Source organism: Xiphophorus hellerii, chromosome 22 (genome assembly GCF_003331165.1).
Source record: "Xiphophorus hellerii strain 12219 chromosome 22, Xiphophorus_hellerii-4.1, whole genome shotgun sequence".
Taxonomy (NCBI): Eukaryota; Metazoa; Chordata; class Actinopteri; order Cyprinodontiformes; family Poeciliidae; genus Xiphophorus; species Xiphophorus hellerii.
The window spans coordinates 21,545,906-21,572,347 of record NC_045693.1 but is presented as its reverse complement, the minus strand read 5'-3'; the positions used below and the strand labels follow the sequence as shown (position 1 = coordinate 21,572,347).

At 42.0% G+C, this 26,442-nt stretch overlaps 1 protein-coding gene across 2 annotated transcripts; it reads left to right on the top strand.

Moving 5' to 3' along the window:
* The first annotated feature begins 3,195 nt into the window (after positions 1–3,195).
* On the top strand, positions 3,196–17,708 carry tnfaip3 (tumor necrosis factor, alpha-induced protein 3). Of its 2 annotated transcripts, none has more exons than XM_032553646.1 (9): positions 3,196–3,572; positions 6,341–6,759; positions 10,675–10,865; positions 10,963–11,104; positions 11,290–11,460; positions 11,840–12,020; positions 12,103–13,094; positions 13,219–13,430; positions 14,262–17,708. In XM_032553646.1, exons 2-9 carry the CDS (start codon positions 6,453–6,455, stop codon positions 14,541–14,543), a joined length of 2,478 nt encoding a protein of 825 aa, XP_032409537.1. In that variant the 5' UTR covers positions 3,196–3,572; positions 6,341–6,452; the 3' UTR covers positions 14,544–17,708. The 2 variants fall into 2 exon arrangements, with proteins under 2 accessions (XP_032409537.1, XP_032409538.1); XM_032553647.1 differs by lacking the exon at positions 3,196–3,572 and adding an exon at positions 3,579–3,866.
* Positions 17,709–26,442: the final 8,734 nt, after the last annotated feature.

Genomic DNA, 26,442 nt, shown 5'->3' with positions numbered 1-26,442 from the left:
AGTTATAACCTCAAAATTTGTTACAATTTGATGTTTTGATTTGGCCATCACAAAGGCCTGATCTCAGTCCCATAGAAAAAATATGGGCAGAGCTGAAAAGGTGTGTGTGAGTGAGGCGGCCCGACAAACTCGATTCAGTTACACCAGTTCTGTCCAGAGGAATGGGGCAAAATTAAAGCAAACTTTTATGAGAAATTTAAAAAAAGACACCCAAAACATTTAACCCAACTTATACTTATAGAAAGCAATTCTGACAAATACTGTAAAGTCAAAAAAGAATGTATGTCAATTTCTGAATTTGAATAAGGCTTAAAAAGTTATCAAAACTCATTGTTCACACATTTAGTAAATAAAAATAACAGAAATAATCCTGACTGATCTGAAACAGGAAAGCTTTAGTTTGATCTTATGTCAGACAGAAATCTAAATTTTCACATCTTTTAACACAGCGAGTATAAATATCTGGTTCCAGCTATATTTTGCTGTACTCTCCTCCAAATTTTCTACATCAGTGAGCCGACAAACATCAACAGCTGCTGATTTGGAGCAGATCAGTGGGTCAGTCGTCTCCTCTGGGGGGTTTCCACGTACTTGTGATGTGCTGCTTTTATTGCTGCCATAACAAGTTTGTATTGATCACAGACTGTGACTCAGCAGCATGTGACCCAGCGTGGAACTTTTCAAATGAAATCTATAGAGGATTTGTATTTCTGATCATTATTTATTTATTTATTTTTACAGTATAAAAGGTGACTCAAAGAGAATTGAGCTTTGAAAGGTAAGTCGGTGAGCTCACTCCTTATGAATGCTTGTCAGGTGATTGGTTTCTGTTCCCCACATGAGGGCCGTGCTTTCCAGTGTTTGTTTGGTTCAGGGAGTCAGGAGGCTTTCCACAGGCAGGAGAAAGGAAAGTTGAAAATGAGCAACGAGTCGGTACATTGGTTGGATACAAAGTCAACAGGTGGATAAGAGCCAGTGTTCCCCATTATGAGGCAACGCAAGGTTTGAGCTTGAGCTGCTACAGGTAAGTTTAACACTTTTGGTCACGATAAATATTTATTAAACAGAACGTTGCTCAGTTTTTCTTCTGAAATCTGTTGTTAATTTTATTTACATCAGCATGATCAAGCATTATCAATGCAAATACTCATTTATTAACACTCAGATTTAAATATATACATATATATATATATTTTAAAGTATTTTCTTAAAAATCAATGCAGTATGACCTGGTCTGTTATTTTTTGTTTTTATGTTGTTGATTTTTTTTACTTTTAATGCCAAGACTAGATACCACTTTCCAGGGACGGCTGGTATAAGTGGGCTAGTAGGGCTTAGCCCTCCCTGACATTTACAATAAAGTTGTTAAAATAAACAGCTTAAAATTAAATACCTAAAAATAAATAAATTTTAGAAATAATGTATCACATTTTGTTAAATTTTAAACAAACCTGGCGTCAGACCGCCTGGGGAAAATCCCGGGGTCTTTCCTACCGGCTAACTTCTGACAGCCCCATTCAGCCCCATCATTGTGAGGCGTGACTGTCTGTCACGCCTCACAATGATTGACGAGCAAAATTAGCATAAACGAGGTGGATTATTTAGCCTATTTGCGTCCCAGAAAAGTTGTCAGAGTGAGCTTGTCTTTAAATAAGGTAGGCCTCATTTAAAAACATATTGTATCTTGTTTCACTTTGTCAGTGTGATTGTATGGAAGCGCATTGCTATCACGCAGTAAAAATAAAAATAAAAATAAAAAATTCCGAGCACTATCACGTTATAACGTGTTTAAACGCGATAGTTATCTTAAAACAAGATAATTATCGCGTTTAAACAAGATACGTATCACGTTGTAAGGTGATACAATATCACCAAATTAATCAACAGATTAAATACTGATTCCCAAAGTTTATTTTTAATCTTTTACTGAATTAATTTTAAATACCCCACATTATAAAAAGAGAATAAAGAGATAATAAAGGACTGTTTCTTTTGTTGTGTCATAGAACATTCACATCACCTGTGGCATCTGAGGGCCCGATGTGAGCTGGAACAAAAGCACAGTAGCTGCTTCAGTTTCAGACCGCAGTGAGACGGTTGGTGAGCTCCGCCACAAACTGACATCTATGTCATTAATAATAGAGTCTGCTAACCACCTTAACCAAAAACTGCCTTTATGTGAGTGGGATTTAACACACTTAACTTATGTAGCACTTTCAGATGGGTTGGATGCTGGATGTGTCTCTTAGAAAGTCGCGTATGTGTGAGAAATTTTAACCGACAGATCAGAAGGTATAGATTTTACACTTCTGAACATGTAGGGAAGTCTTGTTTTTGGCTTTTACATGTTAATAGGATCTAAAAAGAAAACATTTTCGACATTTAAACTAGTAAAGCTCCCAGTCCTGGCCCATTTTTAAAGTGAAAGCATAAATCTAAAAGTTCAACAGGAGTTTAAATATATAGGCTGGATAGCAAAGAAAACAGTGCGTATGGATTGATTAAAGACTTATAAAAATAACTGATGAACATAAGAACTGATGGATGAATGAATAAAAAGAAAGATGGGTGGTTGGATGCAACATTTAGACAATGGAAAAGGACATACAAATCTGGAAATATAAATATTTTTCCTATTATAATGTCCTTTTCTATGCTTATTCATATCTGGAAAATTTATTTTTTATACTATAAAAACTCTGAGTGTTACATTAATGCAGCTTTGTATTGACTATATTAGGACATGTAGTTCATGCTGCTCAATGTGAACTACAAAAGCAAGAGGAAACTGCACTTGGATATGCATAAAACTTTAAATAATTGAGTAACCCACAACCTGATGGGAAAAAAAAGAGGAAAGACTTTAATGATAACCGCACCTCTGGGTCTTGCATGGCTGCAAAAAGTCCGACTTAATTCCTCTGAGCATAATTTCCAAACAGTCAAAACAGTATTGTATCATCATCATCCTGATCATCACAAAATCCTTAGTCAAACTATTAAATGCTCATTCAAAAACACACACAAGCAGACTACGAGTCAAACCCTGCTTTTTAATGAACTGCAGGGTTTTTCTTTCGTATTCCTGAGTCATTTGCTGAGGCTGGTCTTTTTTGGGGGTTAATGATTTATTTCTAAGGCTGTCTCATGAAATAGAGTGTGACGCGACCTGTCTCTTTCATTCAGTGAAGGCTCCTTTGTGCTCAGTAGGTGGGATATGCTTTTCAGTATTGAGTCAGACAGATGGAGGCCCCCTAGCGACGATGGGGTGGAACTGCACGCCAAGGTTGAGAAAAGCGAGCAAAATGGGTGGACGGAAAGTCCCCGTGTGGAAATCCCCTTGACTTGGAGTTTTTCCTTTTTTAAAAAACTAGCGCTAGCGAACGAGAACAGTCTTTCGAAAGGCTTCTTCGAGCTGCGAGGGCTCCGTGTTTAGATGTTATAGTGGAGGGAAAAGAGAGGGTTGAATGGCGCCGAGAGCCGCAGCGGTGAGGCTGAGTGAAGTGGCAGAGAGAGGACTAGCCTGAGCATCCGGGAGGCTTTGTTATCACCCCCCCCGACATATTACACAGGTAAGACAACACTTCTCCCTGTTTGCCTCTTCGCCTGGACTACGTTCCCCGCCGAGGGGCTGGGACTTATCGGACACATCATGTTTTGGGGCCTTGGGTAACGTGTTGGTCGTGTTTCTGGGGACATGGAGGAAAGCCTGCTCACGACAGTGGCTTTGACAGCCATTGTTTACAAAGACGTCCCCCCTCGGAGCGGATAACGGGGACGTTTAAACGGACAAATATACCGACGCCGCCGCAGTCGTCTCTAAAGCCGCGCTCCGACGCGCCGCTGATCACTACATTGTCTCAAAGGTAGTTGTCATTGCAATTACGTAAGCCTTTAACGTCAGCAAAGTCTCCTGTTGTTGTGTTGTGTCTTTTTTGTCTTTCTTTTTGTATGTGTGCGTGTAGCCAGCCATGCTAAAACCGCAGCGTCCGCCGCTGTGTCTCGCCTAAAGTCAGCCTGTTTGGGTGACGCCAGGCGTCCAGCGCGGCTCCTGACAGCCAGCTGTCTTGGTTTCTGCTCCCTGGAAGTGACTGACTTCAGCAGGGCCTAGTCTGTTGTTGTACCTGCTGCTGCTGCTCTTGGTTGGAGACTGGAGGCTCCCCCAGCCTTCAGGTGGTTGTGAACTTCAGTAGCATCCACTGACTCATTGTCAGCCTGTTGATGTGAGGACGTAGGTTAGGACGGAGTTAAAAAGTCAGCGAAAGTCAAGGCTCACTTGCTGACCATTACTTTTTACTTCCTGTGTGTGAACTGGCAGCTGAAGGTTCTCCTTAATTTGTTGAAGCAGCTCTTTAAGGCCTGTGTTGCTCAACACCTCTTCAGAAGTAAAATGTAACTTTTTCTTTTTCTGGCGAGCAATAAAAATCAATTATTATAACACAGTTGTGGTGTTAAGGTTTACCAAAGTTTGAAAAAGTTGCGCAAATGTTTATTTTTAGGTTTCTAAACCACAAATTATTCAATCTCACCATCCATGCACTTTAAAGTCATTTAATTGAGGTGCTATGAAAAATGTCGCTGATTTGAGATTTTGATGGCTGTTGGAACCATAGGGTGATGGCCCTCCCCCACCTGTTGCTGCACACTGCCGGTCAGCAGGCTTACAAGAAACAGATAGATGACTAGGAAACATTTTTGCTTCTTTAAATGAGCGGTCGTGGCGTGAAAACTAAATGGTTGACATTAATTTTCTACTACCTCTCAACTGGTAGCTAAGAATTTATCCTATTTTAGCTGAATTGTTCCTTTAAAGCAGATATTATTCGACACGTCAAAGACAAAATACAGAATTTTATCAATTGTTTAATCAGTGACTAGATGAGAAACAGCTTTGCATTTTTACATACGTGGACCATTTAGAGAAAGTTTGCTTTTCTGTTCTTGATTTGACTTTCTTATCACTTTTAAAACTACAAGTACACTAAATTTAAATATTAAAAATGAACATCAAATAAATAATCCTCATAACATTTGCAGCAAGCTTGAGCCAGTTATTGTTATCAAGGGCCTTTCAAGAGAACTGAAAACGATGGTGCCGCTGCGGACCAAAGTTATCGTTACCAACAATAACTTTCCGTCAACAAAATCTTTGTAGATGGATATCTACAAAAAATTTCCACAGTAGCACTTCTACAGTTTAAAATCTTTTTATTGAGGCGGGTGCTGGAGTGAGCAAAGTTTTCTCATGCAGTGGTTCTCCTCTCCGACCTGTTGCTGGGACCAAGTCGTGGTGTTGAAACTGAAGGACTGTCACGCCTTTCTTTATTCTTCCCATCCATTGGAAATGTAAACTTTTTCTTGTTTTCGTCGAAACGAGAAACGTTACTCAACTGTGAACCTTTAGCAGATACTCAGAAAAAGCATGAAGGAAAAGAGTAAAGGTTGCCCTTTTTTGTTACAAGCCAGGCCCTGATTTAGCTTTTTGTTTCTACTTTAAGTAAAGCTTTTAAACAACAATGTTGTGTTTCCCCTCCCCCACCTGTTGCTGCACAATGGCTGTGGGAGAGCCACCACTTGTTCAATAAGAGCGAAAGTCAACAGCAGGAAAAGCTACAAGTGGAAACTCGAGGAGTTGGCGTGTCCTTATTTGATATTTCCAACCAAAAGCATTAGCTTTAATAATTAACATGTCAAATTATTTACTATTACTTTACCCTTTTTAAATAAAAGCAACTATAGATCTTGGTATACATTACTAAGATGGTTTATCTTTCCTCTACATTGAGGAGCCTATTGTGTGTTTACTGAACTCCCGGTAATCTTTAATCAAAGCCCTGACGCAGGCCGACGGTCGCTGAGGTGCTGATGAGGCAGGAGGCCTTGTGACCTTCCCAGCAGCCTGGAAAACACTGGATCGCCCTGGGGAAATCTGGAAAGCACCAGTTGATTGTTGGGAAGCTTTGAGCTCAGTGGGACAGTGGGACACCCTGTTGGGGGACGGGGGAAACTCTCAGAAAACCTTCAAGGCAAAAAGGAGAATTAGAAGAAAAGACTATAAAGCGCTCTTTGTGTTTTTTATTATTATTATTATTATTGAGTTTAACTGAACAGAATCTCATCTGAAAGCAGAAAAAAAGCACCTCATTTACTCAACTCTAAAGTGTTTCTGTGTTATGGGTGGTTTCCCCGAGTAAACTGTAAATTAAAATGAGTTTTGTGTCTCCGTTAACGAGGAAGGGGAATCTCCACAAAAAAATTCCCACCAGACTCTGATCTTTGCTACCGTTGTGAAATAACCAATTTTTCTCCCATTTTCTTTTCTTTCTTTTCCTATGCCCAGATTTCACGTTGTCCCATCATCGCCAGTTGGGTGTCTCCTCCTTCTCCTCCTGCTCCTCTCCTCCTTGCTCCTCTTCCTCCCCTCCTTCTACTCTCCCAGCCACCCGTCCGCCATGTCGCAGGGCCAGAACTTCCTCCCCAAATTCCTGTTTGTGTCCAACCTGCTGAAAGCGGTGAAGATCCGTCAGCGCGTGCCCAACGACGTGGTGAAGCCGGCGGCCAATGCCGGCCTCATGCACCACCTGCGGGGGATGCACCGCTACACCCTGGAGATGATCGCCATGAACCACTTCCCCCAGGCCTTCAGAGAGGTGGTGCAAGCCGCCATCCTGGACCGGGCCATGCAGGCCTCTTTGGAGCAGGAGAAGAAGCTCAACTGGTGTCGGGAACTGAAGAAGATGGTGCCGCTGCGCACCAACGGTAAGAAACCATGAAAACGACTCAGGTGGAACAATGTTTGGTGTTTGTCTGTCATTTCCTGTGAAGCTTTATGAAGTTTGGATTATTCTTTGACAAAAATGTGGAAGTCTGAATTTTAGTAACAACTACGATTGTTGCGACTCCCCGCTGAGGATGTGAGCGGCCTTTGTTTCATTTTCTGTAGCAGAAGCTGTTGGCTTATGAGTCAATGGGTTTTTGATATTTAAATTCTCAGATGTCATTACTCACAAGCAGGGTTACTGTAAATGACAACAATCAAGGTGCACGAGTTCCGCTTTCAGAGAGACTCATCCAGCAGCCTCTACTGAGGCCTTCTGCGCCCCGCTGCTAAGTCATGTTTTCTGTTACGTGCGCGCTGCAGCTCGGGAACATCCCGGCGCAGGCAAACATTCACACAAGGGCCCCTGATGCCTCTGATCGTAGTTTCTGCACTGGAAACTTCACCGGCGTCACCCACAGCAATGTTGTTTACTGCTGGTGATCTTTCAGACCAAAGTATTTCCAGTAGTTGCAGCCCCAGCAGGTTTGTCCCCTGCTTTTCTGTTTAGGCGTGTGTGAAGGCCTGTAGATCTGATGAAGCACCACCGCGCACCTGCCTGACGCAGGTTTGACGTTTTTTTTTTCAATCAGAAGCCGATCAAGCAGAACCGAATCTCCTGCCCGTCAGGTGAACTATTTTAGAGAGAGAGAGAGAGGGGAAAGAACGACGTTCAAAGAAAATCTTCAGCCTGTAGCAGCAAAAACAGGAAGTGGAAATCAGTCCGCGTTACAAGTTTGACTTAAAGGTTTAAGTTTCCAGCAGAAAACAAAATGTCTTCTTTTTTTTTTCTTTTTTCTCGTGAGAAATTCCTACTCTGGTCTAATCTGAGTTACTGAATGTTTTAGGTTAGGGTTCCTAAATTCCTAGTTTCTATTCCTCTATCCCTAGAGGGTCATTGTTGATTTTTAAAGTAATAACCCAAATGAGTCACTACCACTTTCATCAGGGGATAGTTCCTCATTCAGAAAGACCCTTTCTATTGATGACGAACCCGGCTATCTTAGACTGCCAGTAAGTAGCCTGAGTGGAATTTCCTGGCTTGATGAGGCAGAATGTTAGAGCCGGACAGTCTAACTCTGAAAGACCTAGACATGACTTTGAGCAGAGGACGGACACACACGCGCACACACACACACGTATTCACAAAGGATCTCACTGACGGTTGCTGAGTCACTGGACCTCAGCTGAGAAAACGTGACGGAGGAAGAAGTCCCTCAGAGAACGTCCAACATCTTCTGGTACATAAATTTTAGCTCCCGAAAATCCTGTTGTATTCTCAGGCTATAACTCGTGTCAAAAACATACTAAAACCTCAAACCTCCAGGGATTCTTTTGTACAAATAAATAGAATTAAGCATCACAAACTCCGGCATAATTCAAGTAGCCGAGTCATATCCGTTTTCCTGTTTCCATCCCAGCGCTGTGATACCTCATTAAATTTCAGTGTGACTTTCCTCTTGAACGTCTAGAACGCATTCCGAGGGTTTTTCCCCGAGCAGCATCCCATGTCTGTCATGTGTCCCCTTCACGCAGGATTGGTTCAGCTACAATAAACTGACTTCAGCAGCGGAGGCGACACTCTTAACACTCCTTCTGGTGTGAATCTTAAAGGATTTGGACAGATTTGGGGATTTTCATGTGCATCGTTCTGACTCTGGTTCAAACGTAGTCGGAAATAGCCGCCACACAAACCTGAAGCTCATGCATGGTTAAGTTGTGCCGGGTCAAAATATGATATTCCCCGTGTTGTTTAAGCGTGAGTCCTTATACTTACGGTGTCCCATATATAACGTTATCATATTAGCATTGATCTGAATTGCTTTTATTTAATACAAAAAAAAAGCTTATGTTGTGTTATTGTGCTGCAAAAAGATACAACATATGAATTATTTAGTTTGATCTGTTATATTTATTTGTTATTTTAACGTAAGGTGATAAAATTCAAATAACAACCTGATGAAATTCAGTTGTAGATTTCAAGTGTTTATTGCATGGATTAAAGTTTTTGACACTCTGCAACACTTGAAGTAGTAAATAATAGCTGGTTAGTTAGCCAAAAGTTTTAATGTAGCAGTACTATTATAAGAGCAAGTAATTGAAAAGGTTGTTTAGTTTTCACACTATGAATTTTTGTGTGTTTGATGTAAAATATTTCCAAACAGCTGACTTTATCTTTTCTTGTATGTGAGAGTTAAAATGTGCAGCGTTACTCTATTCCTCGAACAACTGGAGAACTTAAAAATTTAATGTAAAACTATGTAACTTGATTTAATCGCTTTTATTTTAAAAACACCACGTAGGCTAAATGCTGCAAAAATCATATACCATATTGATATTTAGCTATAATAATGAGTTAAGGTGTTACAATTAACATGAGAGATGGATCATGCTTATCTAGTTGTGTTTTCAGGCCGGTTTGCTTTTTATAAGATTAAGTAGAAGCCGTTTGCAGCCAGCTGAGCAGCAGTGTGCGTAGCGTTGTCAAAACTGTCACTTGCTTTTACAACCTCGGTTTACTTTGATACCAGCAGCCGGCCTGCGCTCATAGTGCTGCCACCTGGATGAAAACAGAATAAGGGCGAGCTTGGCGTGTTTTCCGGAAGTGCCCCAGCTCACCACAGAGGAAGCGTCTATATATAGCTTGACGCCTTTCATCTTCGGTCGCCAGTCATCCTTGCGCGATTCACGGTCAAAAGGTTTTTCGAGTTTGAGAACATTTGAGCCAACCTGTGTCTGGATGCATCTTTGTTAAGGATGTCCTCTTTTTCTTGTTCTTCTTTACACCCTAGAACTCTGCATTGTGTGTTTTTTTTCTTCCTTTTTTGTTGAGTGATGCAAGAGCACGGAAATGCAACAACAACTTACTAGTCTGAAATAGGAGGGTTATATTTTTTTGCCCTGACATACTGATGGATCTTATTCTAGCTCAAAAACAAACGGTCATTTTAAGAATCTTATACACAGACTGGCTTATATACATAAAGAAAAAAATATTTTTTTAGTTGTCTAAGTTACTTCCCTTGTGCAGAGTGAATCATTGGAGAGCTAACAGGAAAAGCAGACAAAACGTACAGATGACAGGACCTGCATGTATGCCTTGTGTTTGCATTACACGTGAGGGCGCACCTTATCTGAGTGCCCATTAATCACAAGCCCTCATCGGCTGATGATAACAGTAGTTAAAAAACCCAAACATTCCTTCTTGTCCAAGTCACGCCTCCGTGGAAAGTACAGGACCTGCTGAGTAGCATTGATGAGCTGGGATCAGTGGAGGGATCAAACACACACACACGCACACACACAAGCATAAAAAAAGCAGAAGTTAGCACAGGGAAATTCCTGTGTTTAGTGTGACAACAGGGTATTTCAGAGCTGCGCACATTGACAAATACAGCCTCTCCTGTTTCACAATGAGGAAAAGACCCAGCAGTGCCGAAGGAGACAAAATAAAATTCCAGGGTTTTTAGTTGCTCATGCAAACACTCCTTTTGAGCAACTTCTTGGTCATTAGATGGCGAGCAGACTGAAGAGGGACAGAAGGCAAATTATTTACTCACAGATTTTAAAAGAAGGTAACTTCAGGTCAAGTATTTTTATAGATGGAACCCTATTTGAAGTGCGAGTGTGTGTACTTTTAGACCTATAAGGGTGAAGTTATAATCTACAAACCAGATAGTGATGATTGGCCCAGCGGCCTGGAAATCCCCAGACTTTAGTTACACATTAGCGTGCACGCAGGCCTTAGTCGGTCTCCAGTATTTGAATGAGTGCGTGCATACTCTGAGAACTTTCATTTCCATTTACTAAATGAACAGCTAATCTCGTGGGGGTGTGTGTGTGTTTTGTGTCTGCAGGAGATGGGAACTGCTTGCTGCACGCAGCTTCCCAGTACATGCTCGGCGTCCAGGACACGGACCTGGTGCTCCGGAAAGCTCTCCACGGTGTTCTGAAAGAGACGGACACGGCTGTGTTTAAAGCTCGCTTCCAGGCGGAGCTGCTGCAGTCGCAAGAGTTCACCCAGACCGGGCTCAGATACACCACCATGGTACGAAAACCAGACCCAAAACCACGGCTCTATGGGTTCCCTATTCTTAAGTAGATAGGCTTTTATAGCCAGATTGGTTGTGTTTGCACTGTCCTAGAACTGGGAGGACGAGTGGGACAAGATTGTAAAGATGGCATCTCCGGTCTCGAGTAGCAATGGGCTCCAGTTTGACTCCCTGGAGGACATTCACATCTTCATTCTCTCCAACATCCTCCGCCGACCCATAGTCGTCATCGCAGGTACTCAACTCTCCGACTGAAACCTAAAACCAGGATTTAAGATTAATTTTTTTTGTGCTAAAGCAAATCTGATTGATGGTTTCTTGATGTAAGACGAATGAAAATGTGAAACCAGAGGCGTATGTCTTCAGCTTACTTTTAAAATTAGTTCGGCTAAATAGTTTTTGTCTTATTTTCATCAACAGACCAGGTGGTGAGGAGTATGAAATCTGGCTCCTCCATCTCCCCTCTGAATGTGGGCGGGATTTATCTGCCTCTACACTGGCCGCCCACGGAGTGCTACAAATACCCGATAGTGCTTGGCTATGACTCCCAGCACTTCGCACCCCTCATCACCGTCAAAGACAGCGGCCCAGGTAGGATGAATAATAAAATCAAACCGATGGGTGTAACGCAGCCGGTGCAGGGTTTCCTATAATATGTAATTGATTGTGGCACACCGCCATGGCAAAATAAAAGCCACCACATCTTCAGAGTCTGAAGTAGAGGGAGAGAAAAGCCTATGGAAGGCTACGTTGAATGGTTTTTTTACTTAAAGCCTGTAAAAGCGACCCTAATGTTGACGCTTTATTTGAATGATGGCAGTGGTTAATTAATATAGTTTGGGCATCATACGTTAGATTTCAGACAACCCACCACCGTGGTTTGATAAAGTCCTAGAGGAAGCCCTGCAATGTTTGGTGGTGGTAAAAAAAAAAAGAGAGAGAAAAATAAAACGGTCTTTTGTTTTTGCAGAGATCCGAGCCGTTCCGCTCATCAACCCGAAGAGGGTGGGCTTTGAGGAGCTGAAGGTTCACTTCCTGATGGAGAAGGAGCAGCCGCAGAAAGAGAGGCTGCTCAACGACTACCTGCACCTCATAGAGATCCCCGTCATCGGCCTGGGCCACGAAACCGCGTGGATCATGAAAGCTGCGAAGTTCGTAGGATTCATAAAGTCCGGTCCCTAGAGCTGATTGAAGGTTTGATGTTAAACGGAGGCCATGTTGTGTGTCTGCTAGGCTGGACGAGGGCAACCTTCCCGAGGACATGAACCTGATGGAGGACTACCTGCAGCTCGTCAACCACGAGTATCAGCGCTGGCAGGAGGACAAGGAGCAGGCCTGGGCCGCCCAGCCGCAGCGACCGCCACCCTTCTCCGTCTCCCAGCTCTCCCTCATCGAGATCCGCTGCGCCACACCGCGGTGCACCTTCTACGTCTCCGTGGACACTCAACCTCATTGTCACGAATGCTTCGAGAAGCGACAGGCCACGACAGGGGGCGGGGCCAGGATAGAGGGGGTGGTCCAGACCAAGGGCGCCGGCGTGCAGGGAGGACTGGGGATGATGGGAGGAGCGGAGACAGAGGTGAGCTCCAGAGGAGCCAGAAGCAGCAGTCCGCCTTGCTCTTCCTCCGGGAGGGGCGTGGTGCTGTCGAGTCCCCGCTCGGCCCCGCCCACCGCCCCCAGCCTCAGCCTGTACAGTGAAACTCACGCCATGAAGTGCAAAACACCCGGCTGCCTCTTCACCCTCAGCGTGGAGCACGACGGCCTTTGCGAGCGCTGCTTCAACGCCAGGCAGAACCACGGGCCCCCCGGGGCCGGAACTGCCGCCACAGGACTCCCGGGGCCCAACGGGGCGCCTGTCGTTTCCCACCCAGCCCAGGGCTCTGGGTGGCCCCAGTGGGGGGGCTGCGACGCGGAGACGGAGCGATGCAGCATGTGCCGGCAGGAGGTGTTCAGGATATTCAACGGCCTGTGTCCGCCCTGCATGCAGAGGCAACAGGTTCCGGAGAGGGGGGAGCCACAGCAAGGCAACCACAGGACTGAGGCCTCGGCTTGGAGCCAGGCCAGAGACACTGAGCAGCCGTGCCTCACCCTCACCCCAGCACACCCGTCAGCCTGGCAGACTCCTCTGGCCCAGCGCTGTAAAAGATCCGGCTGCCAGTTCTTTGGGACTCCGGAGAAATTGGGTTTCTGCACTATTTGCTATGTAGACTATCAGACAAACCACCGTAAGTCCCGACTCGACGTGATGCAGTTGCATTGTTTTTCAAATGTGGAAAATGTCTTGTCAAAGCGACAGTTTTGCTAACATGGGTCGCCATCTTTTTTTTTTTTTTTTTTTTTTTGTTCCAGGCTTGACTCCTCCTCCCGCCCCGGTCCAGAGCAGGCGCGGTTTGGAGACAGGCTTCCAGAACGCCACACGGTGTCGGGGGTCCGGGTCCGGGTGCGGCGCGGTTGGAAAGACCATGCTGGAGGGCTACTGTGACAAGTGCTACGTCAAAGAGCAAAGTGCACGTCTTAATCAAGTTGCACATCGGACACCACACTCCCCTCCTCTGGTCATGGTACGTGTCGGCCGCACCTGTCCTACCTGGTTGTTATTAAACTTTTACTTTTAGCATCTTTTTATTGCAACTGCTGCTGTTTTCCCCCGTTAGTTACGGTAAAGCAAAAACAATTAATGTATTGACTACAAAGCTGAAGCAATTTATCATGATTAATCGATTATTGAAAAAATCGTCAACAAATTTAGTAATCAGAGTATTCAGACTAAAAAAGGCATTTTGCTAAAAAGCAAACATAATCAGAACAATGATTAAGTCAAAATTGTACAAAAAAATTATACATTACAAATTATAAATAAACTCACCTTTGTCTGCAAATATCTGCCAGCCTGAACTCCTCAAGTCTCCTCATAGTTTAGCTTCAACTAATTCAAATTCTGTAAAAAACAAAAAAAAAACCTCCTTTTAAGCACCTTTTGCTATCCATTTATAAAATAATTTTTATCCTAAAAATAGTATTTTCTTTTAGCTTCAGATGTATCCTGGAGCTAAAATGCATCTTCCTAGTTGCATTTTAGGTAGTAAAATATATACATATATTAAAAAAAAAAATTTATGTATTATTTGCGTCTTTTATTGTATTACTAATATTGCATAAGTAAGGCCTAAGTGCTGAAATGGAAAATCTACAGAATGTGCCAAATTTTTTTATCTGAATATTTGATTACTAAAATAATAGCTAGTTGCATCCGTAATAATTTACTGGGGATTGTTTGACATAGACAACAAGAAGTGATGTGTAAAAAAATGATGCATGGTTTAATACTTGTACATGGCACTGTAGTATCTCTTAGGTTCTAACCGACCTCGTTCTTCCTCCTGTTCCCAAAGCGCGACAGAGCAGCTAAACCCAGATCCTCGCAGCAATCCCAGACCCAGACCCAGACCCAGTGCCGGCGGAGCGGCTGCAGCAACGTGTCCCCGGGCTGCACGGACCTCTGCCCCGAGTGCCACACGCGAGGCCAGGGGCGGGAGGCGGGAAGGAGGGCGCAGGCGCCCAAGGAGAAGTCCAAGCAGAGGTGTCGGACGCAGGGCTGCGACCACTATGCCAACCAAGAAAAACAGGGCTACTGCAACGAGTGTGACCACTTCAAACAGATCTACCGCGGCTGACCGCGACGCAGCACACCACAGCGACGACGACACATCGGTAGCACGCCAGAGCCACCGCCCTGCAGTGGGCTCCCCATGCCAGTCAATGCACCTCTGATACTAACTAACCAACTAACTAACTAGCTAGTGACTAACTAGTAACCTTATGGCCTGAAAAATCAACCTCCTCCCCCCAATGTCGAATGTGAAGAGAGAGTGTGTACGAGGGAGGGGGGTGGTGGTGTGTGAGTGTGTGTGTGTTTTTTTTTTTTGTTTGTTTTCTTTTTTTTTTTTACTTTGCAGTAGACATGGCCTCCAGAATACCTCTTTGTGCAATTATTATCATCTGATTCGCCGTGTGCTCTTACACGGCCAGAGGTTTGGCTCCATGTCCGAGCAACTGACTTAACCCTTGTGTACAGTGTGTATTTAGAGGTACGTAGAGAACCGTGCCGGACAAAATGATTGTATATTGGCTTAACGAGAAGCATCTGACATTGCTTTATAGACCACAGCCAAGGATTTTTACCATGTCTGTCTGTCTGTCTTAATCCACCTGTGTATCCGTCTGCCTGTCTGTCTAGCATTTTGCTCTGTTGAAGTGAAAAATGCAGTAGTTGGGAAAGCCCAGCAAACAAGTCTCTGGAAGTAGGAAGCAGAAGTGAGACGAGCTGAGCCGATGCAATGCTCCTCCTGTCTGGAGGTCAACTTTGTTTATCTTAGCTTCCCCTCCTAAAAATCTCTCATTAGGCATGGGCCGCTATGAGAATTGGACAATATAACTGAGCTGAAGTACAGCAGTTTCACACAAAATGACACAAACATTTAGAACAGATCTACTTTCTGTTATTTAAAATGTATAAGCAGCAATTATTCTTATAGCTGATAAAATATTTTGTTTACTATGAAATCTAAATTGATGCTATCTTTAATAACGATGTGACGTTTTCAAATCTGGATAAGTATGAAAAGAGGAAAACTAAGAATGGAATTATGTTTGCATTTCCAGACTTATAAGACTCCCTGTCTTGTTACCTAAAAGATCAAAATTTATGTCTCTTCTGAAAAATCATTTTTAGCACTTACTTATTATGAACTTATGATCTTTACTTTTGTTTCGCCATGTCCCTTTTGAGTTTGGGACGAATGGAATTGATACTTTTGTGTTTATAACTCTTGATATCCAGAAACCAGCCCATGCCTATCTCATTTATGCCCTCTTTGCCTAAAGATCAATCGCCTACAATTCTCAAATTGATAATGAACGTCCATTGCTCAGCAAGTGGAAAAGTAAATATTCGTTTTCAAGCAAATCCTCACGAACTACCGTCACTTCTGTAAGTTAAATAGCTTCAAACGGAAAGTAAAAGCGAACCATGTGTTTAAACGGTGCGAGACAGACAGGGCAGGTCCCTGCTAGTTTTGGTGCTACATGTACAGAAACACGAGCCTTTCCCATTGTAGCCGACATCCTGTTGTCAGCGATCAGAAGGCAGGGAACACAGCGAAGACAGAACTTCTTACTATTTCTCCTTTCCTTCCTCTAGTTTTCCTCCTCCTTCAACACAGATCTGTTGCCTTGGACATTGTTTTCATGTTTACTTACAATTTAAGCACCTAGAAACATTCACACACACGCACGCATATACACATCATGCACACGAATGTCGTATTGCCGGTCCTGTCAGTAGGGGATTGTTTCCAACAAAAGATAGAAGGTGTGAGCGTACAAATACGCCTCGGTCTGGATAATTAATCGTCTCAAACCACCGCATACACACATTTGCACATGCACACACAGCTCCTGTGAGATTGTACACCCGAGCCTGAGGTGACCTGTAGGTAAATGAATCCCTGAAGAGTTGCATTGCTCTCTCCGCTCCCGCTGGACGAGTCGGGACGACGACGGCGGTTTCCGAACTTCCAAGAGCAATCCCATCGCCTGCTTCGGCGAGTTTCCTTAATCTGAATGTGTTTTTCCGTGCCGTTTTTCCACGACGGCGCTTTTATCGGGGCTGATCCTTGATAAGTTTTGCCTTTAAGTAGTTCTGATATTTTATGGACCATAATAGGGGTGGGTGGGACATCGGCTCTCCCACTTTTTTAAAATGCTTTTGTGAGCATGGAACCTAGTCCGTATTGTAGGACCTTCCAACCCGATGCCTCATTTTACAACACAAACAGAAAAATGCACAGGTCTGTGCCTCTGGATGATACACTCAAGCAAAACTGACATTTCTGTTTCCTTTTGTTGGTTTTGGAAGTTTTTAATGGATTTTGATATATCTGTTTGCTTCTTTTTCTTTCTTTTTCTTTTTTTTTTGCCAAAAGACAAAAAGGTTTAAAAAGAAAAAAAAAATCCAAAAAACATGTGCCATCAAAACAGTTGTTGTTACCTCCTTAAAACGGCCAGCCTGGGTTATTCTAGACTAACTTTTGTGCCACATATAGACATCTTCAATTCTGTGTAACCTCACATGAACGTCCCCAAATCTTTCCATGAATGTCTTATCTGGCTCGAATAGTGAGAAATGCAGATAACCTGAAGCGCGACACCTTTTTATCAAAATTCCGACTTGACATCAGCCGCTGCAGTCATTCCCCTCCGCCGCCAAACGCCCACTCCTCTGTAGATGTCCATCTGTGGCTTTAGTGTAGAAATGACAACCAGGCTCTCGGTCTGCCTTTTTCATTCAACTGTAACTGAAGCTGTCGGGCCAGCCCACACATGCTGACGGCCTGTGCGTAGATCTCTGTGTGCTTTAATCACCTCTAGACGAACCTTAATCAATTAAAGACCAACTAGTGGTCAGCTCATCAGGACCCACCCTAACATGTTTTTGGAGGTGGGTTCTGACAGTTATTTATTTATTTTTTTCAGTTATTTTATTATTTTTTTTAAGTTGCCTGGGAGGAGATCATATAAATTGCACACAATTTGTCTAAGCTGCTGAGGCATTTAGGACTTGTCTAGGGACATTCCACCGGTAGAGGAAGCATCGGCTTAAGAGCAGAAGGTGTAACAAAACATGCAAATGGTTTGGAAGTTTCTTTCGACAATAGGGTATTGTATGAAAAAAAAGCCTGGTTTTATTTGTTAAGTATTTATTCATATCAAAATATCTGTATTGTGTGATCCAATAATTATTTATATGTTGTGAAAATATGAATTATTTTTACTAAGAACTCTTGACTATTGTGGTTCTTGACTGTGTTTATTGTGTGTGTGTGTGTGTGTGTGTGTGTGTGTGTGGATGCTTTCATGGTAGGGGTGCTTAGTTAAATAATTAAAAAAATGTATTTCATACATTCAAATCAAAAAATGAAACACACTTATTTGTTCAGGCGTTTAGTTTTGATAAATTCAATTAAAAAAAATAGTGTTAGATTAGAATGATCAATTATTTTATTACAGAAATGTCAGTAAGTCACACTTGGAGTAGATTTACTGTATGGCGGTTGTGGCTGCTTTTGTATAAACCACTGCATCCATGCGGTGTGGCATGGACTCAATCAGCCTCTAACGCAGGGATGTCAAACTCCAGTCCTCAAGGGCCGCTGTCCTGCAACTTTTAGATGTGCCTCTGCTGCACCACACCTGAATAGAATAATTATGTCATTAGCAAGGCTCTGGAGAACTGATCTACACAAGGAGGAGGTAATTAAGACATTTAATTCCAGCGTTTTGTACCTGTGGCACATCTAAAAACTGCAGGACAGCGGCCCTTGAGGACTGGAGTTTGACACCTGTGCTCTAACCCTTTGCTTTGTCATCCTTTGACAACCTGAGTTACCCCTTTTGCTTCTGCACCTGATTTTTCTTCCACCACACTTTCCTTCCACTCAACTTTCCAATCAGAAATTTACAGTGCTCTGAACAGCTCTTACGACTGTTCAGTTAAAGACAACAGAGCAGTCTTTTGTGTGACAACATTTTGGCTTTGAAAAGCCTTTTTTGGGAGGGTTTATGAAGAATTCAGATTTTGGCTTTTCATCACATAATATAATGTACAATATCTCACAGAAGTGAGAACCCCCCCTCATGTTGTATTATATTTTATTATACCATTTTATGGGACAACACTGAAAATACAGCGCTTTAATATGATGTGAAGTAATCTGTGTACAGCTATCCTATAAAAATAACTCGGCACTCATTGTCTAAACCAGTGCCAACAAAAGTGAGTACAAATTGTCCCCAAAATGTGTGTATGTTGTGCTGCCACCATTATTTTGCATCACTTCCTTTGCGCTCTTGGACAGGGAGTTCACTAGAGGTTCACAGGAATCGTCTTCCATGTCGACATTGTGAAGCTGGTGGATGTTGGGGACGTTTTGCTCCTCCACCTTCTATTTGAGGACGCCCCAAATGTTCACCAGGGTTCAGGCCTGTTGACATGCTTGGCCAGTTTCTTTAGCAAATACGTAGTCGTCTTTAAGGTGTGTTTGGGGCCGTAACCATGTCGGCATAGCGCCCTGCGGCCCATTTTCTAAAGGGAGGGGATAATGTTCTGCTTTAGTGCGGCATGGTACGTTAGCATCCATGCCTTCCCACAGCCAGTAGCACTCAATCAACCCCAAACCATGACTCTCCCTCCACCATGTACTCCTTACCTGGTTACTGCCACACACGCTTGACACCATCTGACGCTACAGTAGTGCTGGCATCTATTTTAAAAACTCAATCTCTGGATATGACGCTGAGCACATCCACTCAACTTCTTTAGTCGACCACAGCGAGGCCTGTTCTGTTCTGTGTGCTGCAGCTCAGCTTCAGAGTGGAGGCGATCTTCTTACAGCCTTGGCCAGGGGTTTCCAACTCCAGTTCTGGTGTCCGGCAGCATTTTAGTTGTGTCCCTGGCCTGAATCACCTCCAATCAAGTTCTCCAGAATCCTGCTAATATATTTGACTCGTGTGTTGAAGTAGACATCTAAAAGTCACAGGACACCAGCTGTCGAGGACTGGAGTCGAAGATCCCTGGCCTAAGCCATGTCGTTTTTTTCAGATCCTCAGTGGTTTTTGCCATGAGGTGCCATGTTGAGCTTCCAGTGATCAGTATGAGACAGCGATGGTGATGACACCAAATTTAACACATCTGAGAGCTTTTAATAATAATGAGTCACATCACATGACACTGGGGAGAGAAAACAGCTAATTGGGCACGATGTGGGCGTTCTCACATGGGGGTGTACTCACTTTTTTTCCACTGGTTTAGACAGTTTGTGTTGTTATTTTGAGGGGACAACACATTTACAGTTATACAAGCTGTACACTTACTGCGTTTTGTATCAAATTCCCATATTTTCAGAATTTTCTAATGAAAAGATACAATAGAAACACGAGGATAGACTGTGTAAAATGAATTGCATGAGTTTTAACTAAATTAAATAAATTAGCTTTTTATGGCGTTGTTTTAGTCACTCAAGCTGCGTCTGTAGTGTTTGTGTGACTGGCTGAAAGGAAGAAGTGTATGTTTTTCCTTTCCTGAATCATGTAGCGCACGCATGCACGCTCCGCTATACGTTGCAGGATGCTTTCATGCTGTCTGAGGCTCACATGTTGCACTCTTGTAGCATTTCCCCTAAGGTCTTTATTTCTCAATGCTATTTCTACAAAAAGAAAAAATCAGCTTACTGAATCCATCTTCAGTGTAGGAAGTGCTGTGGGTGCTGCAAAAAAAACCAAAAAAACACACATCAGATAACAGTTGACTGAGGCCTGGTTCAGATGTGGCACAATGCACCATTTTTACTGAATGCAGACCTGGGTTAGGTTTTTTCTTTCTTTTTTTTTAAACCCTTCTTCCCTCCGCCTCTGTTGTTGTTTCTCTTTTGTTACAAATTTCCATCAAGAAAAGATCAAATGGTGACTTTTTTTGTACTTTTTCACATCATTGTTAATTTTTTCCCCCCAGGCTATTGTTAGGGTGTCATGTGTTTTAATAGTAATGGGATAAAAGGGATCCCCCACCCTCACACACATTTATATCAAAAAACAAAGAGCTCACATATGAGGAATAGATTATCTGGTGGGAGGGGGAGTTTGGAGTGAGGGGAGATCTGGCCGTTAGAGTTGGGGAACTGGTTAGAAAGGCTGCGACTGGGACCTTTAAGATCAGTGGGACAGCAGGGCTTTGCGTAGGCTTCACATGGTAGGCTGATGTGGTTTCCTGGAAATACCCCGGCATGCAAATACTTAAAAAAAAAAATAAAAAAAAGGCACAGTTCCTCTGACAAGAAAAGTAGCGGTGTGTTGCCTAACATATGAGAGCCTCTGTCCGGTGTAAGAACCCTTTTGTGATACATTTTATTAGAGGTAATATGGCAGGAAGTTAAAATGAGTTGGTTTAAAAGGAAAATACAACATTAAAATAATGAGGCGATCAGAACAGTTATATAAGTTTCATTTTAATATCGAATTTATTAATGAGCAACCTTTTGGCTCCCATGGCCAAGATGTGGAAAAAGCCTTCAAATAAAATAAAATCCATCCTTTATTGTAGGAGTCTAAAATCTCACTGGAACGCTTGGGGGCGGGGGGAAATTAACCTTATTTTGAAAACAGTCAATTAGTGACAGGAAGTAATTTAGAAATTTAACAAATTCGGTGATGCCACGGACACACCAGGATGCCAAACTGAAGAATATTTCAGATATTCCAGTAGGTTTACTGGAATATCTGAGGACCTCTCATTAGTAGTGCATTACTTCCAGTTAACCTGGAGTTTGAATATCACATAATTGCTTCTCAGTGCTTCTCTTCAAAATAGGCAAGACAAGAGAACGTTCAAATAAGGCAGATGAGTGTTCATCTTTAGATGTCAGGAAAAGGCGACAAGAAAATAGCTGCTCGCTGGTAGCTGCCCATGTTTACAGTCAGCACAATAATTAAGACTGTGGAACTGTTTAGTCCAAATAATAGTTCACTGAAGCAAAGAGCAGCAGCTTGAGGTCACCAAGTCTCCAGAACAACGTTTAAATGTTATCAGGATCCCAACTATTTAGGAGTAACATCAGGAAAGGACATTTTCCGTCTTACCAACTCAAATATTTACCTCTAGACTCGTAGTCTGGAGTCAAAATATCCGATTTTTCTAGAGCTAACCCAGGTCCACATGAGGATTTCAATTAAACCCATGCTACAGTTTCAACTTCAGATTTCTGTGAAGTTCAGTGATGTAAATGGATTATCTTGTCTACATCCCCGATGCTGGATTACCTACATAACTACAAAGATCAGAGACGAGATTGCGCAGAGATAGGACTCGGGTGTGTGAACATAGTTTTACATGACCATTTGCATTTGTTCAAAGACAATGAAACTGAAATCACTTACTTGGTTCACACTGTGCTTTCATGTGACTCACTGATGGGAATTTAGAAACCTCCTTTTTTCCAGGCTATCACCTCAGGGTTGTTGTGAATGTGAAACTTTCCCGTGTAAAACTGTGGATTTGTTTTCAGTGTCATAATTCCATCTACGTCTCCTTCTGCAGAACACACTGAGCAGTACGGGAAGTAAAGAATACTGTTTTTCAATAAATGTTCAAGGTGTGTTCACTCACACAATACACTTTTCAAACAAGACTTAGTCTATGTTTCCAGGAGTTTGACAAACCACTCTTTGTGTGCTGGCTACTTTTTTAATGTTCAGCAGGAATGTCAGGCAGCATAGAGATTATATTAACAGATTTTTATATGAGAACACGCACTTCAAATGAGTGATATAAGTACTACAAATACATCTTCATTAACGTTACTAGAGGGTTAAAATTGTTGAAAAGCGTGTGTTTTAATTTTTTGGTTCCTTTGGTTGAATCCTGCAAGTTGTTTTCAAAAATATAGGGTACTCTGAAATTATTTTGTGGAGAAATGTCTTCTCACTTTCGCTAAAGTTGTTTATTAAAACATTTTTTATTATTATTATTTTCTCCATTTCTGATGAGATGGGGGGTCAAATTGCAGTTTCACATCAGGAATTTGAAATGTGCCATATGCACATTTAATCTGATCTGATTGGTAATTAATTACTCAAGACTCTATCATCTGGAATTAGATGAATCGAAGTAAAGTAATTTATCAGAAAGATATTGGATCAGTGTCACTGAGGAAACAGGACCAGTTGTGTACATAGGAATCATCTAAGATCTTTTTCTTGTGAAATGCTACAGCAGACGACAGTGCTGTTCCACTTTGTACAAAAAGATTGTACAAAATACTGACAGCAGAGAAACCATAACTATGCTTTAACTTTTTGTGCTTTCGTAGTAGCAGGTACCCCTGGTGTGAGTAATCCCACCTGACCTCAGAGGGTTTTCGTCTTAGTCAGGATGTGATATTCTGAATCAACAAAACCTGCCTCCTTTGAAAAGTTATTTTCAAACTTCCATATTAACTGCTGTAATAAAAGCAAACAGAAATATTTATAGCCCTCGAACCTTTTCAGTACCACAGCCACAAAGTTCAGTGTATATTTTTGGAGATATAAGGTGACAGGCTGGCACACAGAGTGGTCTACCGCATTAGGAAAATCCCTTTACAGCCTCTATTTAACCAGGTCAGTCCAATTCACATCAAAGATTTCTTTCACAAAGACAAAGTTGGGAATAAAGATGTTAAGATAAATACATCACAAGTAACAAAATGAATACCTGCTTGTATTAAAAACAAGTAATTGTAAAGTGAAATTAAAATAACATTTGTTCACCAGAAGAACTGAAAAGTGTGACGTACATTGGTGGTCAGCTCCTTCTTAGAGCTACCTTTTGCTGTAATCACAACCACAGGTCTTCTGGGGTATGACTCCGATTGGATAGAGAGCATCTTTGAACAGCAGTCGACTAGGGTCCGGACTTGCACTAGGCAGTTCCAAGACAAAAATGACAGAAGATCTCGAGTCTTTTATAGTATCTAACAGATTTTCTTAGATGGTAACTCTGAATGTAGCTAAATCTATCTTCCTATCAACTCCATCCAGCTTCCCTCTCTCTGCTGAAGAAGAGCACAGCATGATGCTACCTCCGCTATGTTTCACAATAAGCTGTATGAATGTAGGGTGATGAGCAATTTAAGTTTAATAAGTGCTACAAAAATATTTCGTACAAGACAAGAAAGAAAAAATGGCCTCATTTGCTCAGAGCTTCTTCATCCACATGCATGCTGAGTCCTCTATATGTGCAGAAAACAAAATTGTACTTTTTATGAGCACCAGCTGCATCTATACGGACACAAAGAAGCCAGCAACTGTGGTAGCGAATGTAGGTATGAAACTTAGAGTGTAGACAAAATCCATCAAAGTCACCCATTTATACCAGAGAGATAGCAGGCACAAAAATTATTCAGAAACAATGTCTAATTCAGCTTTGTTTTTGACTTCAGCCTATAAATACATATATTATTACTGCTGCTATCAGATAGACGTGAGGCAAAATGGTGGATTAGTGCGCAGCAGTGGAGTGTATATGCACAGCAGCTTGGGATCATTGGGTTCATTTAGCGACACAATTCATTATAACAAACTCGCTGTCAACGTTACGTATGGAACAAAAGCACGTTTCTTTTGAATTTCTTTGAAGTCAAGAGACTGAACAAAACTGAAATTTACTCAGCCACAAAAGCTTCACACGTCCTATTCAGCTCAGTGTTTAAGCTGTCAGAAATAAACTGTGAATGAAAATGTCAAACCTAGCTGAGGGAAAAATGTCATTTTGTGAATGAATGCACCCAACTCTGACTCACTGGCTCTTCTTTTGAAAAGAGAAATGTCGCAAAAATCAAAAGTACAGCCACCGCTTATTCCACAGGAAGTTTTCTGGTATTGTGCAATAGGAAGAGGGTGTAGCCTTGGTAACTTTGACCATTTTGTCAACCGCATTAACTATTAATTTCCACTACATGACACCACACAAAGAAACCCCCGTTAATAATAATTGTGTTGTTGAACCGACCAGAGACAGCCTGTTTTTTATAGAAGCGGGAAGTTTTGATGTTTAGTCTATAAAACTCTTGTGTTTAGGTCACACATGTTCTTGCTCTCAAATGTTGGCCATTCATTTCAAAAATGAAAATGGAACTTTAACTGTGTGATTTGGACCCTCGAATGTAAAATAAATGTGATTTTAAAAAAAATAATAATTAGAAAGTCACAGAACCTAAAATGAAGGTAAATTAACAGACCTAAGTAACTGATCATCAGCTAGTGGCTGAATAAAAATGGAGGTTTATCAAGTCACAGATTATATATGTCACGGAAACAGATATCAGAATAACAAGAAAGAATTACTGCTGCCTGTTAGTCCAGACGGTGTTGCAAGACTACTTCCAAACTCAGGAAAATATAAAACCTAAAAAAAACTTGCAAATTGCATAACAAGAGGACTTTTCAAACAAAATATACCAGCGTTAAAAACCTTGCGACACTTACGGAATTGCAAAACACCACTGCAAAACCTGAGGATGTGCTAAAAAATGGTAAGAAGAAAACATATGACCAGTAACAGATAACTATTTTGATATGTTCATTAAGGATAACTCCAGGTTAGCTGATCCTGGGGGGTAAAAGCTCACAGCTAGTCTGAGACGGACCAAGACCAAAGTCAACTTCTACCGTTTTAAAACAGCTTCCATCTCAAAATTATCATAGCTATTTGAATGAACCCTGAAACCATTTTCAAGCTTGCAATCGACAGTTATTTGTGATTATTTACATAGAAATCGGAGGTAGGAGGAAGTGCATTAAAAAAGACGTTTCTGTGTGAAACACAAACTCAGAAGAAAACATGTTAGTGTTTTCTTCCGTAAAAATAAGACTGCTTTTTACCACAAAGCTAGAGGCTAGAAGAGACAACACCAAACAGGGATTCTTCCTTCTTCAAAAAATATCTTTTAAAGTGAACAATGGTTTGGTTTTTACGCAATATGACTTCTCAGATTACTCTGACTGGAAAGACCAAACATGTTCCCCTTTTTTTTGCTTGTTTCAGAGGAAGGATCACTGGCAGCGGACCACATTATCAGCTCAAACTGAAGCGTAAATAAATACGGCCCTTCACATAGGTTTTAGTTCAGTGCAAACATGACAGCTCTTTAAGGGTTCATCAAATCTTGATTTCGTTAAAGGCTCTGTCTGTTAGATTGGAGTAGTTTTCAAAAGTTGTAGAAGTCCTCCATATTCAGCCAAGGCACTAAACCAACCAAAGTTAGGACAGCACAATAAGAACAAATGCATTTACCAATACTGTATTTGTGGGTCATGTCATACCTGCCAATAATAAAAAAGTTTTTGAGAAGGTTATGTAATAGCATTTTGCCCGTATCTTAATCATTTAAAATGGTATCAGTTTTTTAAGAGCATTAAAAAATAACCAATTAAGGATGCTTTAACTTAGACTTAGACTTAGACTTAGACTGACTTTATTGTCATTTTGCATGCACAGGGTGTATACAGAACGAAATTTCGTTGCATACGGCTCAGGACAATGTTTTGAGCTTTCAATTGTGAGGTTACTCCAGAATAAAATAAAATACAGTATAAAAATATGAATATAAAATATAAAATATAAAGTGCAGGAGTGACAGTAAAATAGAAGTTATTTAGCTCTGTACATGTGCAAGGTATAAAGTGGAGACCAGATTTTAAGTGCAGTCCAGTTAAGAGTTCAGCAGTCTGATGGCAAGTGGGAAAAAGCTGTTTCGGAACCTGGTGGACCTGCACCGGACGCTGCGGAACCTCTTTCCAGAGGGCAGCAGGGAGAACAGTCCATGGTGGGGGTGTGAGGGGTCACTGATGATGTTTCGGCCTCGGGACACGCAGCGCTGGGATGAAATGTCCTGGATGGAGGGAAGGGGGGCCCCGATGATCCTCTCTGCTGTCCGCACCACTCTCCTCACGTTCTTCCAGTCGGAGGCGCTGCAGCTTCCA

What these genes read in the sequence shown, in the direction of transcription:
- tnfaip3 (XM_032553646.1), top strand. Translation starts at nt 6,453, where the DNA reads ATGTCGCAGGGCCAGAACTTCCTCCCCAAATTCCTGTTTGTGTCCAAC. An exon ending in ACCCATAGTCGTCATCGCAG is followed by an intron (nt 11,105 to 11,289) that starts GTACTCAACTCT and finishes TTTCATCAACAG; the next exon opens with ACCAGGTGGTGAGGAGTATG. An exon ending in TGGATCATGAAAGCTGCGAA is followed by an intron (nt 12,021 to 12,102) that starts GTTCGTAGGATT and finishes TGTGTCTGCTAG; the next exon opens with GCTGGACGAGGGCAACCTTC.